Source organism: Columba livia, chromosome 18 (genome assembly GCF_036013475.1).
Source record: "Columba livia isolate bColLiv1 breed racing homer chromosome 18, bColLiv1.pat.W.v2, whole genome shotgun sequence".
Lineage (NCBI taxonomy): Eukaryota > Metazoa > Chordata > Aves > Columbiformes > Columbidae > Columba > Columba livia.
Genome location: NC_088619.1, coordinates 6069274 through 6092191, shown reverse-complemented (window position 1 = coordinate 6092191; position 22918 = coordinate 6069274). Strand labels below are relative to the sequence as shown.

The window sequence follows — 22918 nt, the reverse complement described above, 5'->3', positions numbered from 1 at the left end:
ATGTTGAGCACCCTGCACTGCAGCTCCATCCCCACCCTCAGGACTTGTTCCCTCTTCCTCCTGTCCAAACCAGGGTGTCCCTGCTGTTCACATCCCTTGGGGTTTCCCTGCTCCCCTGGGAGCTGCCGTTTCTCTGATGGGTGCAAGAGGGACCTCAGGGAGCTGCCAGCTCCCCACATCACAAATATAGCCTTTTTTTTTTTTTTTTTTTTTCAGCTTCTCCCTTTCGAAAGACAAAGCCAGCAACTTGTGACAAGCGAACAGCTGTAGCACGGGTGCTGTGACCGCTGTCAGATGACTGTCCCTTGCAGGGCAGCGGCAGCTGTTGCTAAACATGCATCTGTGTATGTGGCTGAGGGCGAGCCTGGGTCAGGGGTGCCCACGAGGGGGCTCTGGGCTGCCTGGCAAATGGAAGCTGCCAGTTCACCCCAAGCCGCAGGGTAATCACCAGCTTGAGGGCCATATTAACATCGCATGCCCGGCTGTGCTGCCTTTGCGGAGGCACGGAGTGGATCCCAGCAGCTGGTGCTGTGAGCTTTCCCCTTGCTTATGTGCCACTGGGGACAAGGAGGGATGTGGGAGTGTGTGGCAGGTGCCCCGAAAGAACCAGAAACTTCTAGATCGAGGGACCACTGTGGTCATGTACATGTTCCTTGGTGGACAGACAGAGCCTCTGCTGAGAGAAATTTCTAAACCACTGACCATAAATGACCCCAGCTCAGGTTCAACTCAGGTGTAAATGGAGCTGCTGAGACCCACTTCAAGTTGATCAGTGGGTCTGCAGTCAAAGAGTCTCCTCCTTGGATCCTGGACACTGTCTAAGGAAACTTCATTGAGGACTGAGAGCCCCTGCCTTACTGGTTAGTGATCATATATATATTCTGGGTTACCCTTGAGGGTCCTTGTTTTCTGTGAGTGAGGGAATGCACATTTTGAATCACCATTCTCAGGTTTTGGGGATCCCCTGAGTCTGAATTTGCTGTGTACTATTTAGATTCCCCTCACTATCTCGACCATTTGGTTTACTGAATGTTTGTTGGAGCATAAAGCGATTTTGATTAAGAGAATCACTGGTTAAAGGATTTTGTTTGGAAGAGGTAAAAATAAATTCTGCTTTTGAGTTTGCCATCTGCCTAGCTTGACTTTTTGCATCCTTCCCTGACAGAGTGGAGCTAGAACAGCCCCTGCCAGGATAAGGATGGAGGACCTGCTGGGGACAGAGGGGACCTCGAGAGTCACCACCAACCCAGCACGGACCACTGGTCTGGGCTACGGCTGTTCCAGGGCATACATGTGGAACCCCATGGCCTGATCCTGCTGTGGGAGCAAACCCAGGCAGCTGGTGAGCTGAAAAGGGGGCTCTCCTGGATTATACACCCCATGGGGCTGGTCTTGAGTGATTGTGGAGGGAGATGTGGGGATGGATCCACGCTGTAGGGACAAATACATGTCATCAGGCATGGTGAAGGGAGGCAAGACTGTCCTTATTGGTGCTCAGGAGGTGCAGCTGTGGCACATGGAGGAGGCACTGGCGCATTAGTGTCTTATTCACATTGAGGATGGTGCGTCTTAGTGAAGGCTGGAGGGAGACAATCTTTACTGAAGTGTTGGGTGGAAAGGGACCGATGGCGATGCTGCGGCTCCCAGCTAAACACGAAATGTTTCTGACAGGAGTCGTCGCCAGAGGCACCACCATTGTCACGCACCCGAGCGGCTGCACGCCCCAGAGCAGCCTGGCAGTGGGGAGAGACACAGCTGAACCAGGGAGACGAGCATCCTCCATGTCTGCGACCTCCCCCCTCAGCCCGGAGATAACAGGACAAGGGATGGCGAAATTACACAGCGGCTTAGGAACTGCTGGGAAAAAACTGTCCCTCCAGGGTGAACAAAGTGATGTGATTCTGGTGATGAAATTAACGCCGTTTGGCTTCCCTGGGATATAAAGCACATTTCTTGGGCCTGGAAGGGTCAGCACGGAGCTCTGTCAGGTGGGCTGGAACACAAGTTTACTGCTTAGATTAGTCATTTAGCGCCTGCACCCCAGTGGGACTTTGTCCTCATGTCCAAGGAGCTTGGAGGACCTTGAAGAGCCTGATAGTGAGTATTCCCTTGGGAAACGGTGCAAAGAGCAGCTGCAGCTCCAGCAGCACCTTGGGACCGCCATCCCACCGCCGGCACAGCCCGGGGGTCGGGGAGAGCCGTGGGGCGGTGGGTTCCCGGTTCCCGCACCGCCGGGCTCAGCCCAGACGTCTCCAGCCCCGAGCACCATAGAGCGAAGCTCGAGCGTCGCCGTACAGCTTCCGCCGGCACGGCCGCCATCTTAAGCACGGGCAGTGAAGCTGCCGCACTGAGGCCGTGCCTCGTACCGCCGGGGAGAAGAGGGAGGTGGCCGCGCTGCCAGCCACACTCAGGAAGCGGGCGGTGCATCCCCGGAGGAGGGGGAGTTTACACCGTTTTCACGCCTCCTCCTCAGGTACCGGCGCTGTTCGGGTAATGGCTGATACCCATCTCTGTGCGGCAAGAGCGCGGCCGCTGCGCCCTCACCTAAGATGGCGGCGGGGGCGGTCTCTCCCCGCGGACAAGATGGCGACCGTGGGCACCCCCGCTCCGGCCGGGTGGCGGAGCTCGCTTGGCTGGGTGAGGGGACAGGACCTCCAGCCTCGCTGCCTCACAGTGAGCCCCCCTCCCCTTTTCCAAACTTCCCGGCGCCCCCTCGACTCTCCCCTCCTTCCCCAGCCAGAGGGAAGCCCCTCTCTGCCCTCCTACCCCCCACCTTGGGGTCACTTGCCCCCTGGTGCCTGAGGTGCCTCTGGGTGAGCGTGGGGCGGGTTTGGGCTGGGCTGAGCCCAGCTCTGGCTCCGGGGGGGATGCTCTGCAGGGAACCCGTTCCCCCCAAGGGAGTGCTGCTGTTCCGGTTTATTTTCATATTCGTATTTCCTCCCTCCCGTTTAACACTGGGCCACAGCAGCGGACCCGCCGAATCGCAGGTAGCGGAAGGGTTCCGCTCCTCCTCCTCCTCCCCACCCCTTTAGGGGCGGTGATAGTGGCGGAGAGGAAGAAAACGATGCCACGGAAGCTGTTGTTGCCTTACAAATCTGTTTTTTCTCACTTCAGAGCTCCGCCGGGGCTGCACGACTCTCTGGCGATGAACGCAGCCAGAAGCGGCTACCGGGTCTTCTCGGCCAACTCCACGGCAGCCTGCACCGAGCTGGCCAAGAGGATCACGGAGTAAGTTCCTTCTCTTCCAAGTTTCTTTTCCCCTCCCCGAGCAGCAGGATCTGTGCAGAGTGGCTGCAGAGGCTCCTGGTGTCCCCCCGCCTTCCCAAGCCAAAGGCGTCTGCTGCACACACCGTTGCTGGGGGGGTTCAGCAGCTCTGCCCTTTTCCTCTGCAGCGCCAGCTCATTCCTCCTGATAACTCGGTTGGAGCCAGTGATGAAAACAGACCGTCTTCTTTCTGTCTTTTGCGTCTCTGACGCCCATTTCGATGCTGGAAAGGCGGAGTTGCAGCAAAGACTGTTAGTTTTGGGGAGGGAGGAGGTGAAACTGGGCTGAACAAACCTCAGCATTTTAACTGTTTTGGGAGATGCTCAGGACTTTCTCTGCTGCTATTTGCAGGGGCAGGTTGGCAACCTCATTTGGTCGACAGCCTCAGTGCTGGGAGAGTGTTGGGTGTGCAAACCTGGGTGCAACACCTGCAGTTGCACTGAGCACAGTGGATCAGTTAATCTGCCCTTCAGTGGGGTAGGAAAGGTGGGTAGCACATGCTGACAAAAGAGGATTTAGCTTAGGGATAGAAGTGAGCCCCTTTTTGTCCAGCCCATCAGTTGGGGCAGAGTTTGACCTGGACTTGGCAGGGATGGATGCGCTGGGTCCTGCTGCAGGAGGTGTGGAACAGCTGGCTCTGAAATGGGGCTCTTGGCACTCAGAGCAGCAGTGGGTTTCTCCTAGCACTTGATCTTTTGTTCTGAGTTAGTTTGTTTCAAATCAGGGCACCTGGCGTGTGTGCACTCCCAGCTGAAAGTACTTTTCTAAGAGGCAGGAAGCTGTGGATTTGGGGAGCTGTCATCCTGAAGCAGGATTTGGGTTTCCTTTCTGTTTCCTCTCAGCTACAGTTCATGGGAAGCTGCTCTCAAGATCGAGAGGGCTAGGGTATGCTTAGACTGGAACCATTACTAAGTACAGGTGTGCTGGCACCTTTAACTGCAAGACCATTTTGCTAGCTTAACAGTGTTCAATACTTAGCACAGATGATCTCCATGAAGCTGACTTGGCTGTTTGGCCAGGATCACTGGTGTTGATGGGACACGTGGTGGATAACAGCAATGGACTTCTTTGGGTGTGAGGCAGCAAGAGAAACCCTTGTGTTTGGGAGTGGAAAGCTCTTTTTTGTTCATGTATCTTTGCTGTGTTGGGTCAGTTCTGTATCACTTTCCCTTCACTGGTACAACTCTGAAAAGAAAGTCTCTCTGTAAAAAAAGTTTTGCAGCAGAGATGGGCCATGATTTTACCAGGCTTGTCCTCTTGCGTCAACACTGAACAAAGCTGAAGTCCCTTGGGGACGAGCTTCAAGTTCTCAGGACCGAAAGAGCAAACGGGCAATCTTTATTTTCTGCTCTTCGTCTAAAAAAACTCCCTCTTTTTGTAAAGATGTGATGAGAAGAGACACAGAGCAGGCTGTGTGACGTGCTGCTGTAACCCTGTGCAGGGTTCCCAGGGATGCTCTGAGGGGGAATAACAGCAGGATCCAGAGAGCGACCCCCTGGCTTCCTTTAGGAGCGCAGGGGCTGTCTCAACCCGTTTGTAATCCACCCCTTGTTTTTTCAGGTCACAAAAGATGCGTGACTGCTGGCTGTCCCACTGTGTCACATCCCAGCCCGCGCTTTGCTGGGGAGGTCAGCTGCGCCTCTTAATAGGGTTGGAGCAGTCTTACAAGGGTGAGTCTGTCCTCTAATATTGTGCGTTCTTTTTAAAGTTTTTTTATGACCCTTAGTATGAGTAGTAAAAGAACTTTAAAACAACACACAATATTGGGAGTAGGGCCCCTTGAGTCACTTGTCCATCCAGGCTCTGTTGCTCTTTACCTGTAGGTATGTTTAAATCAGTACTCAAGGAGTCCTGGCTTAGCCTCTTTTAAAATCTTAGGCCTTTGGAGGAGCAGAGTGACATAAACCAGACATAAAAAAGCTCTTCAATCTCCTTGCTTCATTTAATGCAAAACTTCCAGAGTTGCTTTCGATTCAGGCTCTGAGTGTGGCATTCTGGCACGCTTCCCATCTTTGCAGTTTCCCGTTATGTGTTCTGATCTGGTTATAGGAGGAATGACTAAATGGTTGATCTAACTTTCACTTTGAGTTTTCAGAGCTTTGGTTTATGTTAGTGTCTGCCAGGGAGAGGAGATGGTTCTGGTTTATGAGAACCAACTGCCTTGTGAAACTTTAAATAATAAAGATGCTCCTAAGATTCAGGACCACTGAAACATAAATAAAAACATATGTTCACTTGTATCTTATAAATCGAGAGGGATATTTTCTTAAGTCTTTCCCAGATGGAAAGAAGACTCCTGCTGTAATTAGGACACTTGGCACCTGATTACAAGCTGCATTTGCAGGGGAGAAAGATAATTTCTGTGACCAGTGCTGGTCCCTGATGGGTCTTGTGTGCTGCTGTGGGGAGGGAGGTCTAGCAAGTCTTTTTAATCTCTGGAGTCCAACAGATGCACTGAGATCTCTCGCTGGCTGCGCTGGGCACAGAGGGCACCAATACTGGATTTGAAACCAGGGTGATGGTTTCTATGAGTGAGCAGAAGGTGAGCACTGCTTTTGGGAGAGATGGCACGTTAGGAGGACTCTCAGGAGCGTTCCTCAGCTGAAGGAAGGAGTGTTTCTGATGGGATGGAGAAGAGTAATGTCAGCCTTCCTCGTTCTGTCTTCCTTCAACAACTTCTTTAACGTCTTCTAGGTACTTGTCACAGTGTAGGAGAAGGAAACACGGCCCAGGCTGGGAGCCCTTCCCAGCAGTACTGAAACGTGCTCTGGTGGCATGAAATACTGCAAGTGAACTTGCCTCTTGAATTTTGATTCAGCTAAACATCAAGTCTCTTTAAACTGACCGTCCTTTGTCTCGAGAGGCTGGTACAATGGTTTTTGACAGCCTTCAGAGGATGTTTTAAAGTGCAGTCTAATACAACCTTGTGGTGTTTCCTAAAATACTCCAGTGTGTCACTTCCTTATTAAACTGTAGGTGACTTGTGGGCTGTTCACATTTAGGCCGTGAATTTGAGACTGATTTTATAAACAGTTTTGTATCCACAGCTCAATATCTTCTTGCTGTATGTTGAGACTGTGGAAAGTCAGATCCTCTTTCCTGGGCAATGGTTACAGATTTCAGATCTATATGAATTTTTACTGGCCAGTTGGTCTGAGAAGGATGTTTAAAGCCATAAAGAGAATTTTTCTCTTAGGTGTTCTTAGGTCCTAGAGGAGTTGGTTTAGTGACGGAGCTGCTGAGTGGATGGCAGAGCAGAGTGAGGAGCTGGGCTTTCCCCATCATGAGCAGTGAGTGGTCACACAGAGAAAGCTTGTGTTGAGGTGACGTTAAAGACTTCAAAAACTGGAGCAGTAATACCTAGATCTGCTGCACCACGCTTGGCAGGGCCACATGTCTGGAGCTTTTTTAGAACAGGTCTCAGTTCTGAGGACTGCTGCTCTTAAAAACAAAAATGACACCAAACTGGGTTTCTGTCTCTCTTTGGTGCAGAAAGGAGCTTCCAGAAGTGAACTTCGGCTCTGGTGCCTGCTCAACGCTGGTTAATAAGTGAAATTCCTGTGAATTCTGTTAAATCAGCTGGACTGTTGTCCAGTCTTAAACAGTTCAGAATCAGCAAAAGCCCCCATTTTCCTGTAGCCAAATACTGCTCCACACAGCACGACTTTTGTCGGTGGAGCTCATCTTGCTTGGAGATGTGATTTATCGACAGGACCTAAAGTTTTTTTGCAAGAAGCAGCTGTGTCTGGGGGCGGGGAGGGGGTGCTCTGGGTTACCTGTAGTTGCAGCCATCCCTTCCCTTGTGCAGATGTGCCCGTGTGTGCAGACAAGTGGTACAATAATTGTGATTCTGTCCCCAGGTTCAACAAACTGAGCTGTTCAGTGTCCCCTTTTCCATCAGGGAGCAAACTTATATTTGTGATTCCTCATTTCAGCAGCACAGAAACGGCATTGCCGCTGTGTGGTCCGAACCATGGAGCACTGGGCTCTGCTTTCTTCTTGCCGGCTACATCCTCGCAGAGCATCACAAACCTCCACCGGCTGTGTTTGCCACCTCTTAGCATTGGCAGTGCCACCCTCCAAGGGGTATTTTGCTGAGATATGTCCAGATGGACTCTTTCTGAAGCTTTCCCTCCTTCCATGAGACGCAGGGTTGACCAAGGGTGCTTGCACAGCCTCGTTAATGGACTTTTTTTTATTTAGTGAGGTGGGAATGTGCTGTCTGCAGTGAAGTCGGGGCACATGTGCCTCCAAAGGGAGCTTGCAAGGCTTGCCGTACAGTTTTGGAGGAACAAGTGTGAGTCATTAGACATTTCCCCCCACACATGGGTTTGTTTTGCGTGTGTGTGTGTGATTGTTGAGCTTGTTTGGACTTGGACGCCTTGGCAGGGATTAAGCCAAAGCTTAGTTGTTGCAGATGCCCGATTATCATCAGAAAGACAGCGGGATTCCGATGGGCAGTGAGAACTTGAGGGATCCCATCTGCAAAACTCACCTGGGTTAGAGGTTTGGGTATTTCCCTGCCCTGGACTGCAGGGTCCCCAGGTGATGCCACAGTTGGTACCTGTACCAGTGACAGTCTCGTGTGTATGATTCTCAATGTGCTCATTTACTCACCACCCCCAGCCGTGGCAAAACGTGTTGCCAGACACATTATGGGGAACGCGTGCGTGCCAAATATGCACTTTGTATGCAAATATATCGCATTGCATTCGAGTGTCTGTTACCGCAGCTGTCCCGGCCATGCTTTCCAGGCCAGCTCCAGCGTGCGGGCTCGCAGCTGAGTCCAGCAGCACGCCAGGGTCGGGCTGCCGCGCTCATTTACTCCTGGAAGAACAAATCTTTGTGACAGCTGAAGGACAAGGCTGAGTCTGTGGCTGTGGACATGCGGAGAGACCAGGGGAAAGCCAGAGACAAATGTGGGCTCTTCATTTGGGGTTAGTCCCGATGGACATAATTTTGGCCTGTGTCCAGGTAAATGCAGTTTATGTGCAGACAGGAAACTGCCGCCGTAATCAACGTGTTGAACAAAGGTATTTTGGAGTGAAAATACTAATGGATTACTTGTCAGTACAGTTAAATATAGAAGTATCACCTGAGGGAATAGTCTGCCTTTTGGAGCCTTTTAAAATCCTCCTCAAAAGGAGTATTTCTTATATAAGAAATAAAAAGGTGAGTGACTGTAATCTTTGTTGTGATGAATGTTGTAGGTTTGACATTTGAGAGTAGGAAGGAGTAATTTGAAAAAATGAGTAAGCTTTTTGAAGTTTACGACTTGAATTATTTTGGAAGGCGGGGGGGGGGGGGGGGGGGAGAAGAAAGACGTGGGAGTCAAAAAAGTGACTCAGTTGCCATTAATCAAGTCTGACTAAATCATTAATGTTTAGCTCCACAGCAGATCCACCTAAGGTGGCATTGATGGCAAGATGTCCTTTGCCATCAGGAATCGCAGCTTATGATCAGTCATACGAGGACTGGCATTGACCTGCTACAGAGGAACATGTCCCGGGGTCTGTCCCAGGGCCCTTGGGGTGAGGGAGACCCCAGGGAAGGGGCGGCTGTGTGGTTCTGCAGCCTGCCTGGGGCGCTCTGCTCCCTGCTAGGCAGTGCTGTGGTTTGTTGGTGTGTAATGTTTGGTCACATCTCTGGTTTGGAAGAACTGCTGGGTTCTTCCATTCCTCATTTTCTTATTTCTCTCCAGGCGTCTAGGTGCTGAGCTGGGGAAATCTGTGGTGTACCAGGAAACCAATGGAGGTAAGAGGAATCTTTACTATTTGCAACTGTTTGAGGTAATCTTAGAAATACCGGGTAGCTCCTTCTGCCAAACCTCTTGAATAAGTGCAGCGATTCAGCTGTGATTGCTCCTGCTGCGACTGGCAGTGCTAAAGCTCCATGTCTGACCTTGGACAAAGCAATTAAATGTGTTTCTTGTTTTCCTGTTGTCTTGTTTGCCCATCAGCTGATTCTCCTCTAAAGGAGGGTCCTACCTTGGGTCTTAGCTGCTAGAGGATCTTACACGCCCTTGTGCTTAGCAAGACATTTCCCAGGTTTAAAAGCAATGGCCTGCTTTCTAAGTGTCTGCCTTGCAAACTTTTACAGGATCCTCTTCTTCCAGCCCTCCCCTGCCACAAACAGCTTACAGCTGCCCTAGCAAGGACTTGTCTTCTTGCCTTAAAGAGCACGGATTCAGGGCTGTGCTGGGGAGCGTGCCTCTTGCAGCTTGCTGTCGTCTTTAAACGTAGGAGGTGTCTGTTTTGAGATGCTGGGCTAAAACACAAGGATACTGGCTAATGGGGTTCACTGGCTAAGAGTCATTGACTGTTTCGAGACATCAATTATTGTGTTTGCAAGAGACTAGAACCAGAGAGCTGATATGGGTGAGAGGAAGGGCTAGAAACGGTGTTTGCTTGGCATGAGGATTTATGGTAGTGCTGCGGCTCTTGCAGCCAGAACGGGCCACACGGTGTGAAAGCTGCTCTGGTGATGGTCGGGTTGGTGTTGGGTTCGTGCCAGTGTGAGCTCACCCCCCTTTGGGGTTAGCTGTAAATCGGGTTGCTTGCTACAAGGTCTGAAGTGCTTTGCTGCACAGCACGTCACTGTGCTTTCAGCGGAGTTATCCTGTGTTATCACGGTAAGCCTGATGTTTGGAAACAAAACTGACTGTCCTTTCAATCCCCTTCAGAAACAAGAGTTGAAATAAAAGAATCTGTCCGGGGACAGGATATCTTCATTATACAGACAATCCCCAGGTAAGGAACGGTTTTACAGCTGTGATATGCTTTGAATTTCTGGTTCACAGATGGTTCGATAGGTTTTCTCACCATTAGCCAAGCTAGTAGAAGGGAGCCTGTACACAAATGATAACTGCAAAGTGACCAGCTATGAACAGGAGAGATGCTGTTTTCAGAGATGAGGTATTGATAGAACGTCTTTTGCACAGTTAGCAAAACAAGGATATTCCTGCTCTGGTGCCTTTTTCAGGTGACCAAATTCTGCTCAGATTTTGGTGGTCACAAAAACTAGTAAGTACCAGAGCTCAGGCAGACAGCAGAATACCCTGGAAAGACATTTTTTTTCTTGCTGAAGAAATAGAGCCCGGTGAGAATTGAAGTTTATTCCCTATTTGTAATGCTTGGCCTCTTGTTAAAGAAATCAGTCGGACCACAAGATCAGGTTGCTCACCTCTGGGGTTCCTCTTGCAGGCTGAGACATTTTCCTAGAGCTCATCTCTCTCCAGAGAGATGCTCCAAGTGTTTCCTCCCTCGGGGAGCAAGCAAATCACTGCAAGATGGAGACCCACTGAATCAGGTTTATGTTTTGTGTGAATAGTGCCATGGTGTTGTGTGTTGTGAGAGAGCTCTCTGAAATCATTTGTAACTGAGAGCCGTGTAAGCAAGAAACAGAGAAGGTATTCAGAGTGATAACTTGCAGTATTAGGGACAGCAATAGTTTTGGGAGGAGAAAACCTCCCCTGGTTTTAATTTGTTGATCCCCTTGTTTTTTCGTAAGCTGAATTCAGTGATATGGGCTAAGAAATGGGTCGTTTTTAGCCAAAATGTTCAGGATCCTCCAGGCGAGGAGCCACTGTTGTGCAGCTAAGTAATCTTTTATTCTTAAGCTGCAGCTGTGCCTTGCTGCATTGCTCCAGAGGACAGGTTCAAGGGCATCTCCGTTTTGCTGTGGGTTTCAGGGAGCTTTGCAGGAGAATAAAAACAACAACTGTGTTGATTAATCTGAGGACTGGACTTCTGTGCTCGGTAGCAGTTTGAAAAGGAAACAAAATATTAGGACTTGGTAGGAAAGGAGTAGAGAGCTAAACAACCTTGTCACGCTGCAGTGTGAATCTCAGCCTGCATCCTAAATGCACAGAGAGAGAACAGAAAGACCTGAGTATTTGATATTTGATAGAAGCTCCCTGTCCAAAAAACCTACAGCACAACTAAACCAGTGACAAAGACAAGTATCATCCAGGACTGTTGGTGTGTGGACAAGCATTCATATGAGTGAAAACCAAATGGCTCATGTTTAGACTGTAGAAAATCAAAGTAGTTTTTCTCCTCCAGTAACTTCTCCATCAGCGTAGCTGCCAGCATCCCACAGCAGCACCAGGACTGCTGGTGCCCTTTGAAATCAGTGGTAACACTTTCTCCCAGGAGCAGTCTGGTTCTCTATCTGTTTTCCATGTGAAAAAATATATATGCATGCATTTTTTTTAATGTAATTTGAAAAATAGTGATGGAAAATATTGAATTTCTTGGATGACCTTTAAATAGGCTTAAACTTGGCCACTTTGTTTTTACACAACACTGATAGCAGTATCTTTTTCCTCTCTCCGGCCCCACTGGCACAGCTAAAACACCAAAGGGAAGAAGTGGCTCTTTGTCTGCTCGTTGTCCTACGTGGCAGGGGCTTTGTTTTATGTAATTCTTGGCTTGGTGCTTCGGAGCTAACAAAGCTTTCTTGTGTGCAAACAACATTGTGCGTGAGGGCTGGGGGCAGCGGGAGAGCAGAGACCCGGGGCACTCACAGCTGAAGAGACACAAATGGAGGTTGATTTCTGAAGGGAGGGGACTGGTGGAGAAATGGGGATGGTTAGAGGTTTGTCACGGGTCACACACAAACGGAGGCTCGGGAAACGGTATCTGAGCTCTGCGGGAAGCCTTCCCCAGTGGTCAGGAGGAAAACGGGTCCTCGAGCGTCTTTCAGCTGCTCTGTGCTGTTTATTCCTTTGCTGCTTGGGGAAAGATGCCCCCGTCAGCCCTGCTCCGTCACCTCCGGGGCTGAGCCACCCCCGTGTGACCCTCCTGGGGACCACGCTGGGGACGTGGAGTGCCCAAGCAAGGGCATCTGTGCTGTGGGAGGGTTCTCTGTCCCTCTGTCTCATCTGAAGTGGATGTTCTTCAGTTCCCAAATGGTCTCGAGTCAGTCTGTGAGGATGCAGACAGTGTCTCTTGGTTTTGAGGAGCTAAAAGGGCTTGGTTTTTTTCCACAATGAATTCAGGTACAGATTAACACGCTCCTGCAGGGCCACTTCAGCCATGATTGTCAAGCTAACTGAAAATGGGGTTTTATGTGTATTCCTTGCTGTGGTCTGTAGATATGTTCTGCCAACATTGCTTGTTTTTATTTTTCTTGCAAGTAAAAGTCATTTAGCATTTACTATGCTGTTGTTCCATCTCTAGATAGATAGTTCCATCTAGATAGCTAGCTAGCTAGTGTGGAGATGCTGACCTCCATCAAAATGATGTGTCTGGAGTTTGTACTGCTCCAGAATGCAGTATTTCTTAAGGCAGGAAAAATAACCTGCCTTACATTGTTAAGAATAAAAATACCCCAATAAATCCAGTGTGGGTGAAGTTGCATTGGCTGCATGTGTGCTGCTTCTTTAAAAGACTATTTTATTTCAAAATGCGCTGCATGAAGTGACATTTGTTCCAACATAACTGAAAAAACGCCCTTTTTGTTATGATGATGAAGGGAAATCATCGTACACCTTAATGTTAGAATACAAAATCAAATTCCAGTCCGCAGCTCTCGAGTGCTGGAGTCGTGTCCCATGCATGTAACAGCTGATTGTGATGTGCTGTGGCTTGATGGAAAAGCTTTAAGATCACGATCTGGGTCTTGCATACATTAGGATAAGATGTAGCACTGTTTGCCTGGAAGTCTGAGGAGAGGTATTGGCTTAAAAGGAAAAGAAGTTGCATTGGGAAAACACCCACTAATTATGAAATGGTTTTCAAATCTCCCAGGGATGTGAACACAGCTGTCATGGAGCTGCTGATAATGGCGTACGCACTGAAGACATCCTGTGCCAAGAACATCATCGGGGTCATCCCGTACTTCCCCTACAGCAAACAGAGCAAGATGCGCAAGAGGGGCTCCATAGTCTGCAAGCTGCTGGCATCGATGCTGGCCAAGGCTGGTGAGTGTCACTGGGACGCTGCTGGGCATCCCAGAGGGCGTCTGTCCCTCCGTCCTTCTCCTGCTTGATGTGGGGACGTGCTGCCAAGCCCTTGAGCTGCTTTGGTGAATCCATTTTCTTCAACTTCATTTTATTTCTTTGTAACTCGCACCTGGGGAAGTGGCCTAGAAGTGTCATGTTGAAATACAGTGTCAGCCTAGCGCTGGAACTTACCGCGTGCCTGTTTCTCATTATGTCTGTGGAACTTTTTACGTTAACCTGTTTGTGCTTGTTTTGTCACATGGCATAATAGTCTGAGTAATAGCTAAAATAGATGTTTGAGGAACTCCAGCCACGTGGGAGTCATCTCAATGAATTGCTATCTTTTTTTTTTCATAGGTTTAACACATATTATCACTATGGACCTTCATCAAAAGGAAATTCAAGGTTTCTTCAGCTTCCCAGTAGACAACCTGAGAGCATCCCCTTTCTTGCTTCAGTATATACAGGAAGAAGTGAGGTTACTCTAGTTCTATATATATCACCTTGTCTTAACTTGTCTTTATGTGATAGCAGCATTGGGCCTCTGCTCATGCAGAGGTTGTGCTGCCAGGCCAGTTGTTCTGTTCATGAATTCTTTCTTAGTGGGTAGCTATTGTATGTTCCTCAGGAAAGTGGGAAAATGTTATATTATATTGCACGACTGAACTCTTGACCATAAGCAGAAGATGAGCTTGCTCTCTAGAGTCAGTGCCATTTGAGAGATGCTCTTTATGCTTCTGCCTCTGATCACCTTTTAAATCCTGTTAAAATCCTCTTAAACTGTCTCCCCTCGCCTTTTGTTCTGCGGTGCATGTCTGACTGCTCTGAATTATTGATATAGACTTTGTCTTGGGCTGAGTGTAGGAATGCTGAGCACAGCGGGACTGGGGGCAGGGCATGGAGGTTTTATTTTCCATGTGCAAAAGATGATGATTTGTGTCCACGTGGTGAGAACAAGGCTTCCCTGTACCGGAGAGCGGGCATTGGGTTTGGACCTTCCCCTGCAGACAGAAGTTACTGCAGCTGGTCCAATTGCCCCTCTAGTTTTTTACCACAGAATGAAGATGTGGGGCCAGGGAAAGGGAGTGGGTGTGATGATTCTTCAGCCATGTATCAAATCACAAGAAGGTCTTTACTTAAATAACTTTTTATCACATCCAGATTCCAGATTACAGAAACGCAGTTATCGTAGCCAAATCTCCTGATGCAGCTAAAAGGTAAATGGATGCTTTATTACCTGGTTAAAAGTCACTTGGAAGAGATATGGGCTGATGGGAAACACGCCAGGAAAAACATGGAAGGGTTGCAAATGGATCAGCGATCTGGGCCATTGTCTTTTGTGGCTGGAAATGGGATGGGTGTCTGTAGTGGTGCAGATGGGCAGCTGAATTTTGCAGTCCCAGCCCCATGGGAGTAAACTCTGGAGGTCTCTGCTGCTGTGGAGCTGGGTGATTCACCTGGGGCCAGGATCACTCTCGCTGCATGAGTTCTAGCAGTGCCTGACCACCTCCGAAAGCGTTTAGCGTATGGAGGAATGCCTGTGGTGGAGCCAAGGGGTAGACTGGGCTCTGGGGTGTTAAGGAGGATGAAAAGCCACTTCCAGTGAAGTTTCTTGCTGTTGTGCTGTTCTGCTGGGTGCTCTGGGAGCGGCCTGCAGCGCTGCGCTGAGGAGCTGCATCAGCCCCACGTCGTCCTGACCCGCTGTGGTTCTCCCACAGGGCTCAGTCTTACGCCGAGCGGCTGCGGCTGGGACTGGCGGTGATCCACGGCGAGGCCCAGTGTACGGAGCAGGACATGGACGATGGACGTCACTCCCCTCCCATGGTCAAAAATGCAACAGTGCATCCCGGTCTGGAGCTGCCGTGTAAGATGAAGCTTCTCTGCTTATCTTTGGGCAAAAGAAGAAAAGTTTGGTAGGAAATAGCTGTTGGTTTAACTGTGAAGGTGGAACCAACCTACTGGTAGTTGGACCGGTGGAATTTTTCTAATGGAAGGGTTGATATCAGCAAGTTGTAGAAGGTGGTACAGGGCAAGGTTTTTGTTTAACTCTTTCTGGCTGGGCAGAATGTCAGCATTGCTACTGTTGGCTTTGCCCACTCAACAGTGTTGGACTGACAAACCTCTGATAAAGGTGATGCTTTTACAGTGCTCAGCAGCAAAACTTGTCGAGCTCATGAAACAGAAAATAAATACAAAAGCATAACTAAGGTGGGAACAGCCACTGGGACAGGCTGCTGTCTGCAGCGTGGAGGGGAGGGTTGGCCTTTGTCCTCCCCTCCTGCTGCAGCCATTGTTACTGCTGGAGATTTTCTCTGTCTTGAGAGCCTGGTGATCATGTCCCAGTGGCTGTTTTGATGAGGTTTTGCAGCTTGTGTGGCTTGGGCAAACAGGTTCTCTGAGAGCATTGCTAAGCTGCTTTGCGTGCTCTTGCCATCAGTTGGTAAGCTGCTGATTTGGGAGCACAGAGCAAAGCAAAAAGGAGGAAATCTGTATTTTGGGAAATGCAGCACTCTTAGGATTGTTCGTATTCCTGCAGCACCAGCAATCCAGCAACAACAGTAAAATCAAAACGCAGCTCCCTTTTGGAGGATTTTAGCTTTCTAGGGGGATGGTGGTAGAACAGAAATCATGAGTGCAGTGAGTGTGGCTGAGAACTGATGGTGAGAAAGGATCCGTGTAGCTGTGGGTGGTAAGATGTCCATCCTGCAGCTAGACTTCATTCTACTGACAGTGCCTGGGGCTACTGATAAGAGTCTCCTCTTGTCTTTTGGAGTTTAGAGAGAACATCCAACCACTGTGTGAGGAAGTGAGGCTGCAGGCATTGTACATTACCCCAGTCATCGCTCACCATGATACAATCAGTTAAACAATGCTCATGTTGCTGCTGAAGCTCCTCCTGGACCTTGGGGACAGGCGGGAGTTTGGCAATGAAGTTTGGGACTTCACGTTGATTGTTCCCCTTCTGATGAGGGGATTTTTCCAGCAAAACAGGAATTTGCATTGTTACTCCTGGCCTTTTCTTTCCCCTGCCCCTTTGAAGAGGACACTGTCCTCCAAAACATCACCAGCTGACATTTGCCTGGACAGGACATTGATGTGACTGTATTTTTATTTACAACTGTGTCACTTCAAGGAAGCTCAGCTGTAGGAGCATGTGCTGCTGGAGAGTCCCATAAATGGTAGCTCATTCAGAAATGTGCCCTTGTCCAATTTAGTTATTATTCCAGTGGAAAAATGTTTTCAGTCCCCAGCTATCCACACATTAACTAATTTGCTGTGTATCACCGCTTCCTTATTTTATCTCCTGCAGACTCTCAGCACTTGACTAATGACATTAAATTCCTGCATGGCTGAGGCATAAGTGTAAAACAACCAAGCTGTGGCTTGGTAGCTGTTGGGGGTGAGATGTGGGGTGGGTTATGGGGTGAGCTTGTCCAGAACTCTCAGCAGAAAGTTGCTTTTCTTTCCAGTTTTCTAATCTTAGTGGATACTTGGTTCTGAGTGAGTTTTGGGCGAGCTGGGCTCTGTTACTAGAGGTGCAGAATACCAAGGTAATGTCTGTCTAAAAGCAGCCTGAGCTTCTCCTGCGTCCTGGTTGTGTCGCAGGCTCTGCGGGGAACTGCTCTGCCAGACAGGCGAAAATGCAGCTGGGTCAGGGACGGCGGTGCTGGGAGTCTGCACCGACCCTCTGCGCTACGGCTCCGTTCTTGTCCGATTCAGTTGAAAAGTGTCTTCTCCCCTTGTATGGCACAAGAAACAAACCCCCGGATCCGCTTTTCCTGCTGTGTGAACTGTCACCAGCAATCCCGGTGCTGTAAGTTCCGATGGCAGAGTGATGCAGGGCTCAGCCGTGTCCCCGTGGTGTCTGTGAGCGTTAGGACACACGCTACTCGCCCAGAGCTCTGTGCTTCCTTACACAAAAACTGGCCAGAAAACCCTCCAGTTCTCAGAGTAGAACCGGTCTCTAGGTCTGCTTGGTCACAACAGAAAAATGCCCAAGGTGCTTCTTAAAATGCTGTGCTAAAGCGGCCACAACAGCTCACGTCACTCAAAACCCAGAAATTGGAGCCTTTGAGATGGGATGTCAGTCCGAGGTGATCCTCTTTGTGTCTCGGAGCTTGCAGCTGGCTTGGGGCTGTGCTTTAACAAATGCATGGGGGGGCTCTTTGCGTGTTTCCTCCTCCTGGAGAAAAGGAGTGGAGCACCAGCTGTTAAACCATTTCAGTGGATTTGGAATTCGGTGATTCATGCAGATAGCTAATGGTCTGCTCCAAACCCAGAGCCCAGCAAACCCCCGTGAAGGAAGAGAGTTTGGGTGAAAACCGGAGCGACCATCGGTCTGTTCCTACTCCCTTACACCCATCTCCTTCCCGTGTTTGGGCGTGCACAGGGATGTTCTCTGTCCTTCCAGGTCTCTCCACAAAACAGTTAATTCTTGAGCAGCCTTTTGCTCATTTACTCTGTTGTAAATGCAGCATTGCTTTACTTGTGATTATCACTTTAATACACACTGTCAGCTCCATACAGAAATTGTTTTAGCATTCCTTCACCAGTTTTTGACTGCTCAATTAAAGCAACAGGTTTATGCACTGGGAGATGCTGTTTCTTCATGCCAGTGATCATCTTGCCTTTGGCGTATGTTACATCAGAATGAAAGTGCAGGTCAGAGCGTTTGGCTCATTAACTTATTTCTCCACCACCCTTCAGTGTTCTTCGATATCCTGTTTTTTTTTTTTTTAAATAGTTTTCTTTTTAATATCTTTTCTTTATTTCCCCCCACCCCTGAAGCTACAGATACCATAAGCACCTTTTCTGAGTTTCCAGAAAAAAATAGCAACTCTTTTAACCTAAACTTGTACATATTCCAAGGGGTCATGCCGGGCAGAAGTACACCTGTGGCTTACTCTATTGCCATCTTTTGTCTACATACAAGTGGAGGTTTTGTATCTGGGAGGAAAATACTCTTTAGTGTTTGAATTAGTTTTCAAGCTGCCTTCTCATAACAGTTCTGACTTGCACACCTTGATATGTCCCAAGATTTGGAAGAAAGAGAAACTGGCTACAATAACTCTTGCCTAAGCTCTTATCTTATTGGAGCAATCAAAGTTCACGTGCGATTTAATGTGGTTGTGCGCAGATCTTTGGCTTGCATTTTTTTTTTCTTTTCTTTGCAGAGAAAATTGAACAAGAAAAAGGGAAAACATCTCTTTAGGATCCGGGTAGGTCGACACGCTGCCTACCGCACTTCAGAAATAAAGCAAACTTGAAATACAGCATTTAAAAGCAGACAGGAGATGCAAAGCACTGCTGACGTTGCTAGCTGCTGTTAGCCTTTGAGCATAGTGAGGAATCTGCTTCCTTAATGGAATGGGAGGATACTGATTTGCTGAAATTTCACGTGTTTGACAGTAAATTACTGTTGAATTTGAGCTTCCTAAGGTGTGCTCACCATTGCTTAGAAAAGAGTTTTCCCTAGCCTGGCTGTTTTAAACAGGAATGGTGCTCATCTGGGGATGCACACGGAGGGTGGGATGGCAGCCAGATGTGGAATCCTTTCGGTATTTCACAGCTCCCTCCAGAAGTTTTGTTACTGTCGAAACTAGATAATAAACTAATAACTAACCAGAGCAGGTAGGTAGTGCCAGTAATTGAAATTTATGGTCTGCTTATCTTTTGTGGTGCTTAATCCTAGTTCATTACAAATACTCTTCCTTCTCATAAGAGTGTTTTCCCCTCAGGATTTAGACGTGACTTTGCATTTGATAGGAGACTCAGGAATGGCAGTGCAAGGGAGGCTGGGGAATCTATGCTCCAAAGAGCAATTAACTCTCAAGTCCAAGGTAGCTGTGACTTCCACTGCAAAACCTAGCAGTGAGTGATGTAACTTGTGTCAAAACAGAACCATTGGACACCTTTTGTGCAGTTTTGGTAGGCTGATGGAAAACCGGTCTGTAGGGTGTGCCGTGCATGAGAAGAACAGCTCTGCACCTGAATCTTCGGAGCTGCGGTACAGCTGCTCTGGTCGCATCCCTCAGTCTGACTCGCTCACCCAGCTTTGCTTGTGCCGTGAGTGTTCCCAGGCCCTGAAGAGTGTGGCAAGAGCACTGGATCAGCTGTGCAGGCGAGTTCTGTGTAGGATTTTTCTACCCAGGAGGGCAGAAATCAGCATTCACACAGGCTTTTTGATGGGCAATGCTGCTTGTTCTCATACTGCTCAAGTGTGAAGTATTATGGCAAAGCAGGTTATCTTAAAGGAGAAAAATATTACTATGTGGGGTGTCCAAAACTCTTTGGTGTTTGAGAGGCATCTGGTGCTGGAATCATGGCAAGACCTGAGCTTACAAAGAGGAGGGTACAAAGTGTAGGACATTTTGCTGAACTCCCTGCAGAGAGCATAAAACCTGGGGGATGCAGGTGGGCCAGGTTAAGTGTTACAAAATGCTGCGTGTTCCTGTTTGCTGCAGTGCTTAGGTCAGCCCAGATTATCACCTACTGACACGTGCGTGCCCACCGCTGTTTCCTTTCTGTTCTGGGAGTTTTTGTACAGCATTCACTGGATAAATCAAGCGAGAGGTTTGGCTTGTGGATAGCAAGTCCCTGGCCGGTATAATAGACTTGTTGGTGTTTGGTGCGAGTCTGTAGACTGTGTTACATCTGGACACTCTCAGTGCATCCTAGTTCATGTTTCTGTTCTCTTTGATACTGCTATGTTATACGATGTTTTTCAGGATACAGGATAAAGCCTGTTACATGTGTAGTTTTTGCATGAGCCAAACCGAGTGGTTGCTCACTCGGGTGGGTGTCAGGATCACGTAAAGCACGTTTGTGTCTGTGCACCAACGTAAGGCGCAGTTAAGGGCTGAGCCTCTCACGTGGTGGAGCTGACTGACCTGTTCTTTTTTTAATTTTCTTTAGTGATGATGGCCAAGGAGAAACCGCCAATAACTGTGGTTGGAGACGTCGGAGGAAGAATTGCCATCATTGTGGTATGTGTATGATGGGGAGGAGGGGGGGTGGCTTCTTCCCAGCATCTTTTCTTGAGCTGCTTTATCCCAGAGGGCAGGATGGCCTGCTGGTGTAGGGGTGGGAACGTGATCGTTCCATTGTTCCATTGTTTTCTCCAGTTTTGCTTGGGTCATTTCAGATTTCTGTTGAAAACCCTTTGTGTTTCAGCACTTTAAGCCCTGAAATTTCCTTGTTCACTTGAATCTACAAATACCCAAAAAATCCAGGACATGCAGAGAAATCTCCTGAAGTGTTTAAAAAGAAACCCAACCAACCAACCAAGCAAAAACAACTTGCTGAGCTTTGCGTGCTTTCTGTGCCATGCTGCAGTGTCAGGAATCAACATGCAGCTTCTATCCCCATGCAAAAAATACCTTGCTGAAGATAAGCTTTTTGTGTGTGCACAAGCAGAGACTAATTTGTTTCCAAGACATAGTGTTTGTTTTGCACGCTGCCAAAAGAGTCTGTAAATTAGGGAAATGGTGCTCACAGATTTAAGTCGTGCACATGGCTACAGCTGGAATGGCCATGGATCATCCTTTTTGGCTGTGTGCGCAGCCACAGCTGCAGCACCTTGCAGATCCCCTGCTGCCCTGCAGGCATGGTAAACTTCTGGTTTTGACGTTACTTCTGTTTCTTCTCAGGACGACATCATCGATGACGTGGAAAGTTTCGTAGCTGCTGCAGAGATCCTGAAAGAGCGTGGGGCCTACAAGATATTCGTGATGGCCACTCACGGGCTGCTGTCAGCAGATGCCCCCCGTCTCATAGAGGAATCCTCCATTGATGAGGTGCGTCTGCTTTCGGGGCTGCACGGAAGGGTTGGTGCTGGGGGCCGTGATGATTTAAACCAGAAGCTGATGTTCTTCCCCTGCCACGTAGCTCTTCTCTGAAGTGACTGGTTGCATCAGATGCTTTTAGTTAGCTGGTTCTTCACTGGAGAAAAAAAATAATTAAAAAAGCATGTGTGACTTATACTTGTTCAGACAGATCTGCCGCTGTGTATGTTTTCTCCCCGATGCACAGATATTAGTCATCCCTGCTGGGATGCTTCTCTGACCGCAGCTGGGTGCACGCGGCTGCTTTCTCACAGCGCAGACCTTCCATCTGCCCCTCTCCGCAGTGACGCTGGGCTCTTGGGTACGTTGAGAGGACGAGATTTCAAACCTCGCCCTTAGTTAAAAACATGTAGGATCCCGAGATCTAAGTGGGACCCACCTGCCTGTGTGGAGGTGGTGGTTGATGGACCAGCATAACCAGCACTCTACAACAGATTTGACTGTCCTGTAGTGGAGAACATTTATTTTTAATCTATTTTTCTAACATACAAGGATTTCTGCCCCCGAGTGAAACAGCAGGTTTGCACCACTTGTGGAGTTCATCCAGGGTGGCAGCTCAGTGAGGCTGAGCGTATCGGTGGCACAACTAATGGTCTTTTCTTTCTGGCTCTCCGTAGGTGGTTGTAACCAACACCGTTCCTCACGAGGTGCAGAAGCTGCAGTGCCCCAAGATAAAGACTGTGGATATCAGTTTGATTCTCTCTGAAGCCATCCGGCGAATCCACAATGGCGAGTCCATGGCCTATCTCTTTCGCAACATCACTGTTGATGACTAGACCTGGTGCTGCTCCTGTCCTGGCTTCCACAAGAGAAGGAAATATGCATGAAAAGGCAATACCATAAATTATAGGCGTTACACAACTGCTTATTCTTGTAGAAGGGTGAAGGTTTTCAGAGACTTGAGCCATGAGATCTAGTAGAAAAAAATCAACCTGACCAGCACTTTACAGGAGAATAGAAGCGGCCGCTGGCAGTGGGGAGGATTACACCTTAACTGAGATGGAGAAATCAGGTGGTGGTGAATTTTTGAATTGCTTTAATTTTCTTTTTTAGTGTGTTATCTCTTGCCCTGTAAAGCGGAAGCAAAGCAACAAAGAAGTAGCTGTCAGCTGATGAGAAGGGAATAGAGACTGTTCATTGCTGCGTGCGGGCAGCCTGTGGGTTTGTTTCTGACCGTGACTCGCCCGAGGGCACGTGGGTGAGCGCTTTGTTGGGGTGGCCGGGCTGGGCTGCTGGCAGAGCTGAGGGCAGAGCAGCTGCGTGCCAGCCCAGCGGCCTCAGCCCGTGCACAGCAGAGACTTTCATGGAAACTCAATAGCGGAATGTGCAGAAAGGGCAGCTCAGGGCACCCCATGGGCAGGGCTGCTCGCAGCCTTGTGTCGGGGTGCTCCAAACAAGCTCACGTGTCTCCCGGTGGGGCGGGGGGTGCTCATTAGTGCGCTGACTGTGTCATTGTGTGAGGCTTGGCTTGTGATTGTTCTTCAGTGGCAAGTCACGGGAGGGTCCAGCTCCTCACTGGAGCACTTGTGTGAACTGCAAAACCAGGCGCAATTTCTGGCGTTGCCTGGGGCTGAGGAGTTGTGGCAGCATTGTGGGGAAGGGGACTTGGAACAGTATCTGCCTCTAATGCAGCCGTGCTCTCCAAAACACTAACACCATCTCTGCAATAAAAAGTGTAGGATTTTTGATTTTGGTGCTTCCCGTGAACCCTGTGCCCTCTGCCCAGCTGCTGCGTCTGAACTGTGGGGCTGCTGGTGTAACCGGGCTCACTGGGCAGCTCACAGACACCTTGCTTGGGAAGGCAGAACTTGCTGCTCCTTCCTTGGGTGACACTAATCATTGGCTAGAGGGGACACTTGAGAA

The 22918-nt window shown here is 48.9% G+C and overlaps 1 protein-coding gene across 8 annotated transcripts; it reads left to right on the top strand.

Annotated features, from left to right (window-relative positions):
- Nucleotides 1-1920: 1920 nt before the first annotated feature.
- PRPSAP1 (phosphoribosyl pyrophosphate synthetase associated protein 1) lies at nt 1921-22743 on the top strand. Of its 8 annotated transcripts, none has more exons than XM_065034656.1 (11): nt 1921-2097; nt 3115-3228; nt 8967-9019; nt 9948-10014; nt 13018-13190; nt 13569-13684; nt 14373-14428; nt 14930-15075; nt 20127-20197; nt 20861-21007; nt 21673-22743. In XM_065034656.1, the coding sequence occupies exons 2-11, from the start codon at nt 3146-3148 to the stop codon at nt 21829-21831; spliced, it is 1071 nt and encodes a 356-aa protein (XP_064890728.1). In that variant the 5' UTR covers nt 1921-2097; nt 3115-3145; the 3' UTR covers nt 21832-22743. The 8 variants fall into 8 exon arrangements, with proteins under 8 accessions (XP_064890728.1, XP_064890729.1, XP_021144296.1 ...); XM_065034657.1 differs by having other exon boundaries at nt 1940-1988; XM_021288621.2 differs by lacking the exon at nt 1921-2097 and adding an exon at nt 2104-2473.
- The last annotated feature ends 175 nt before the right edge of the window (nt 22744-22918 follow it).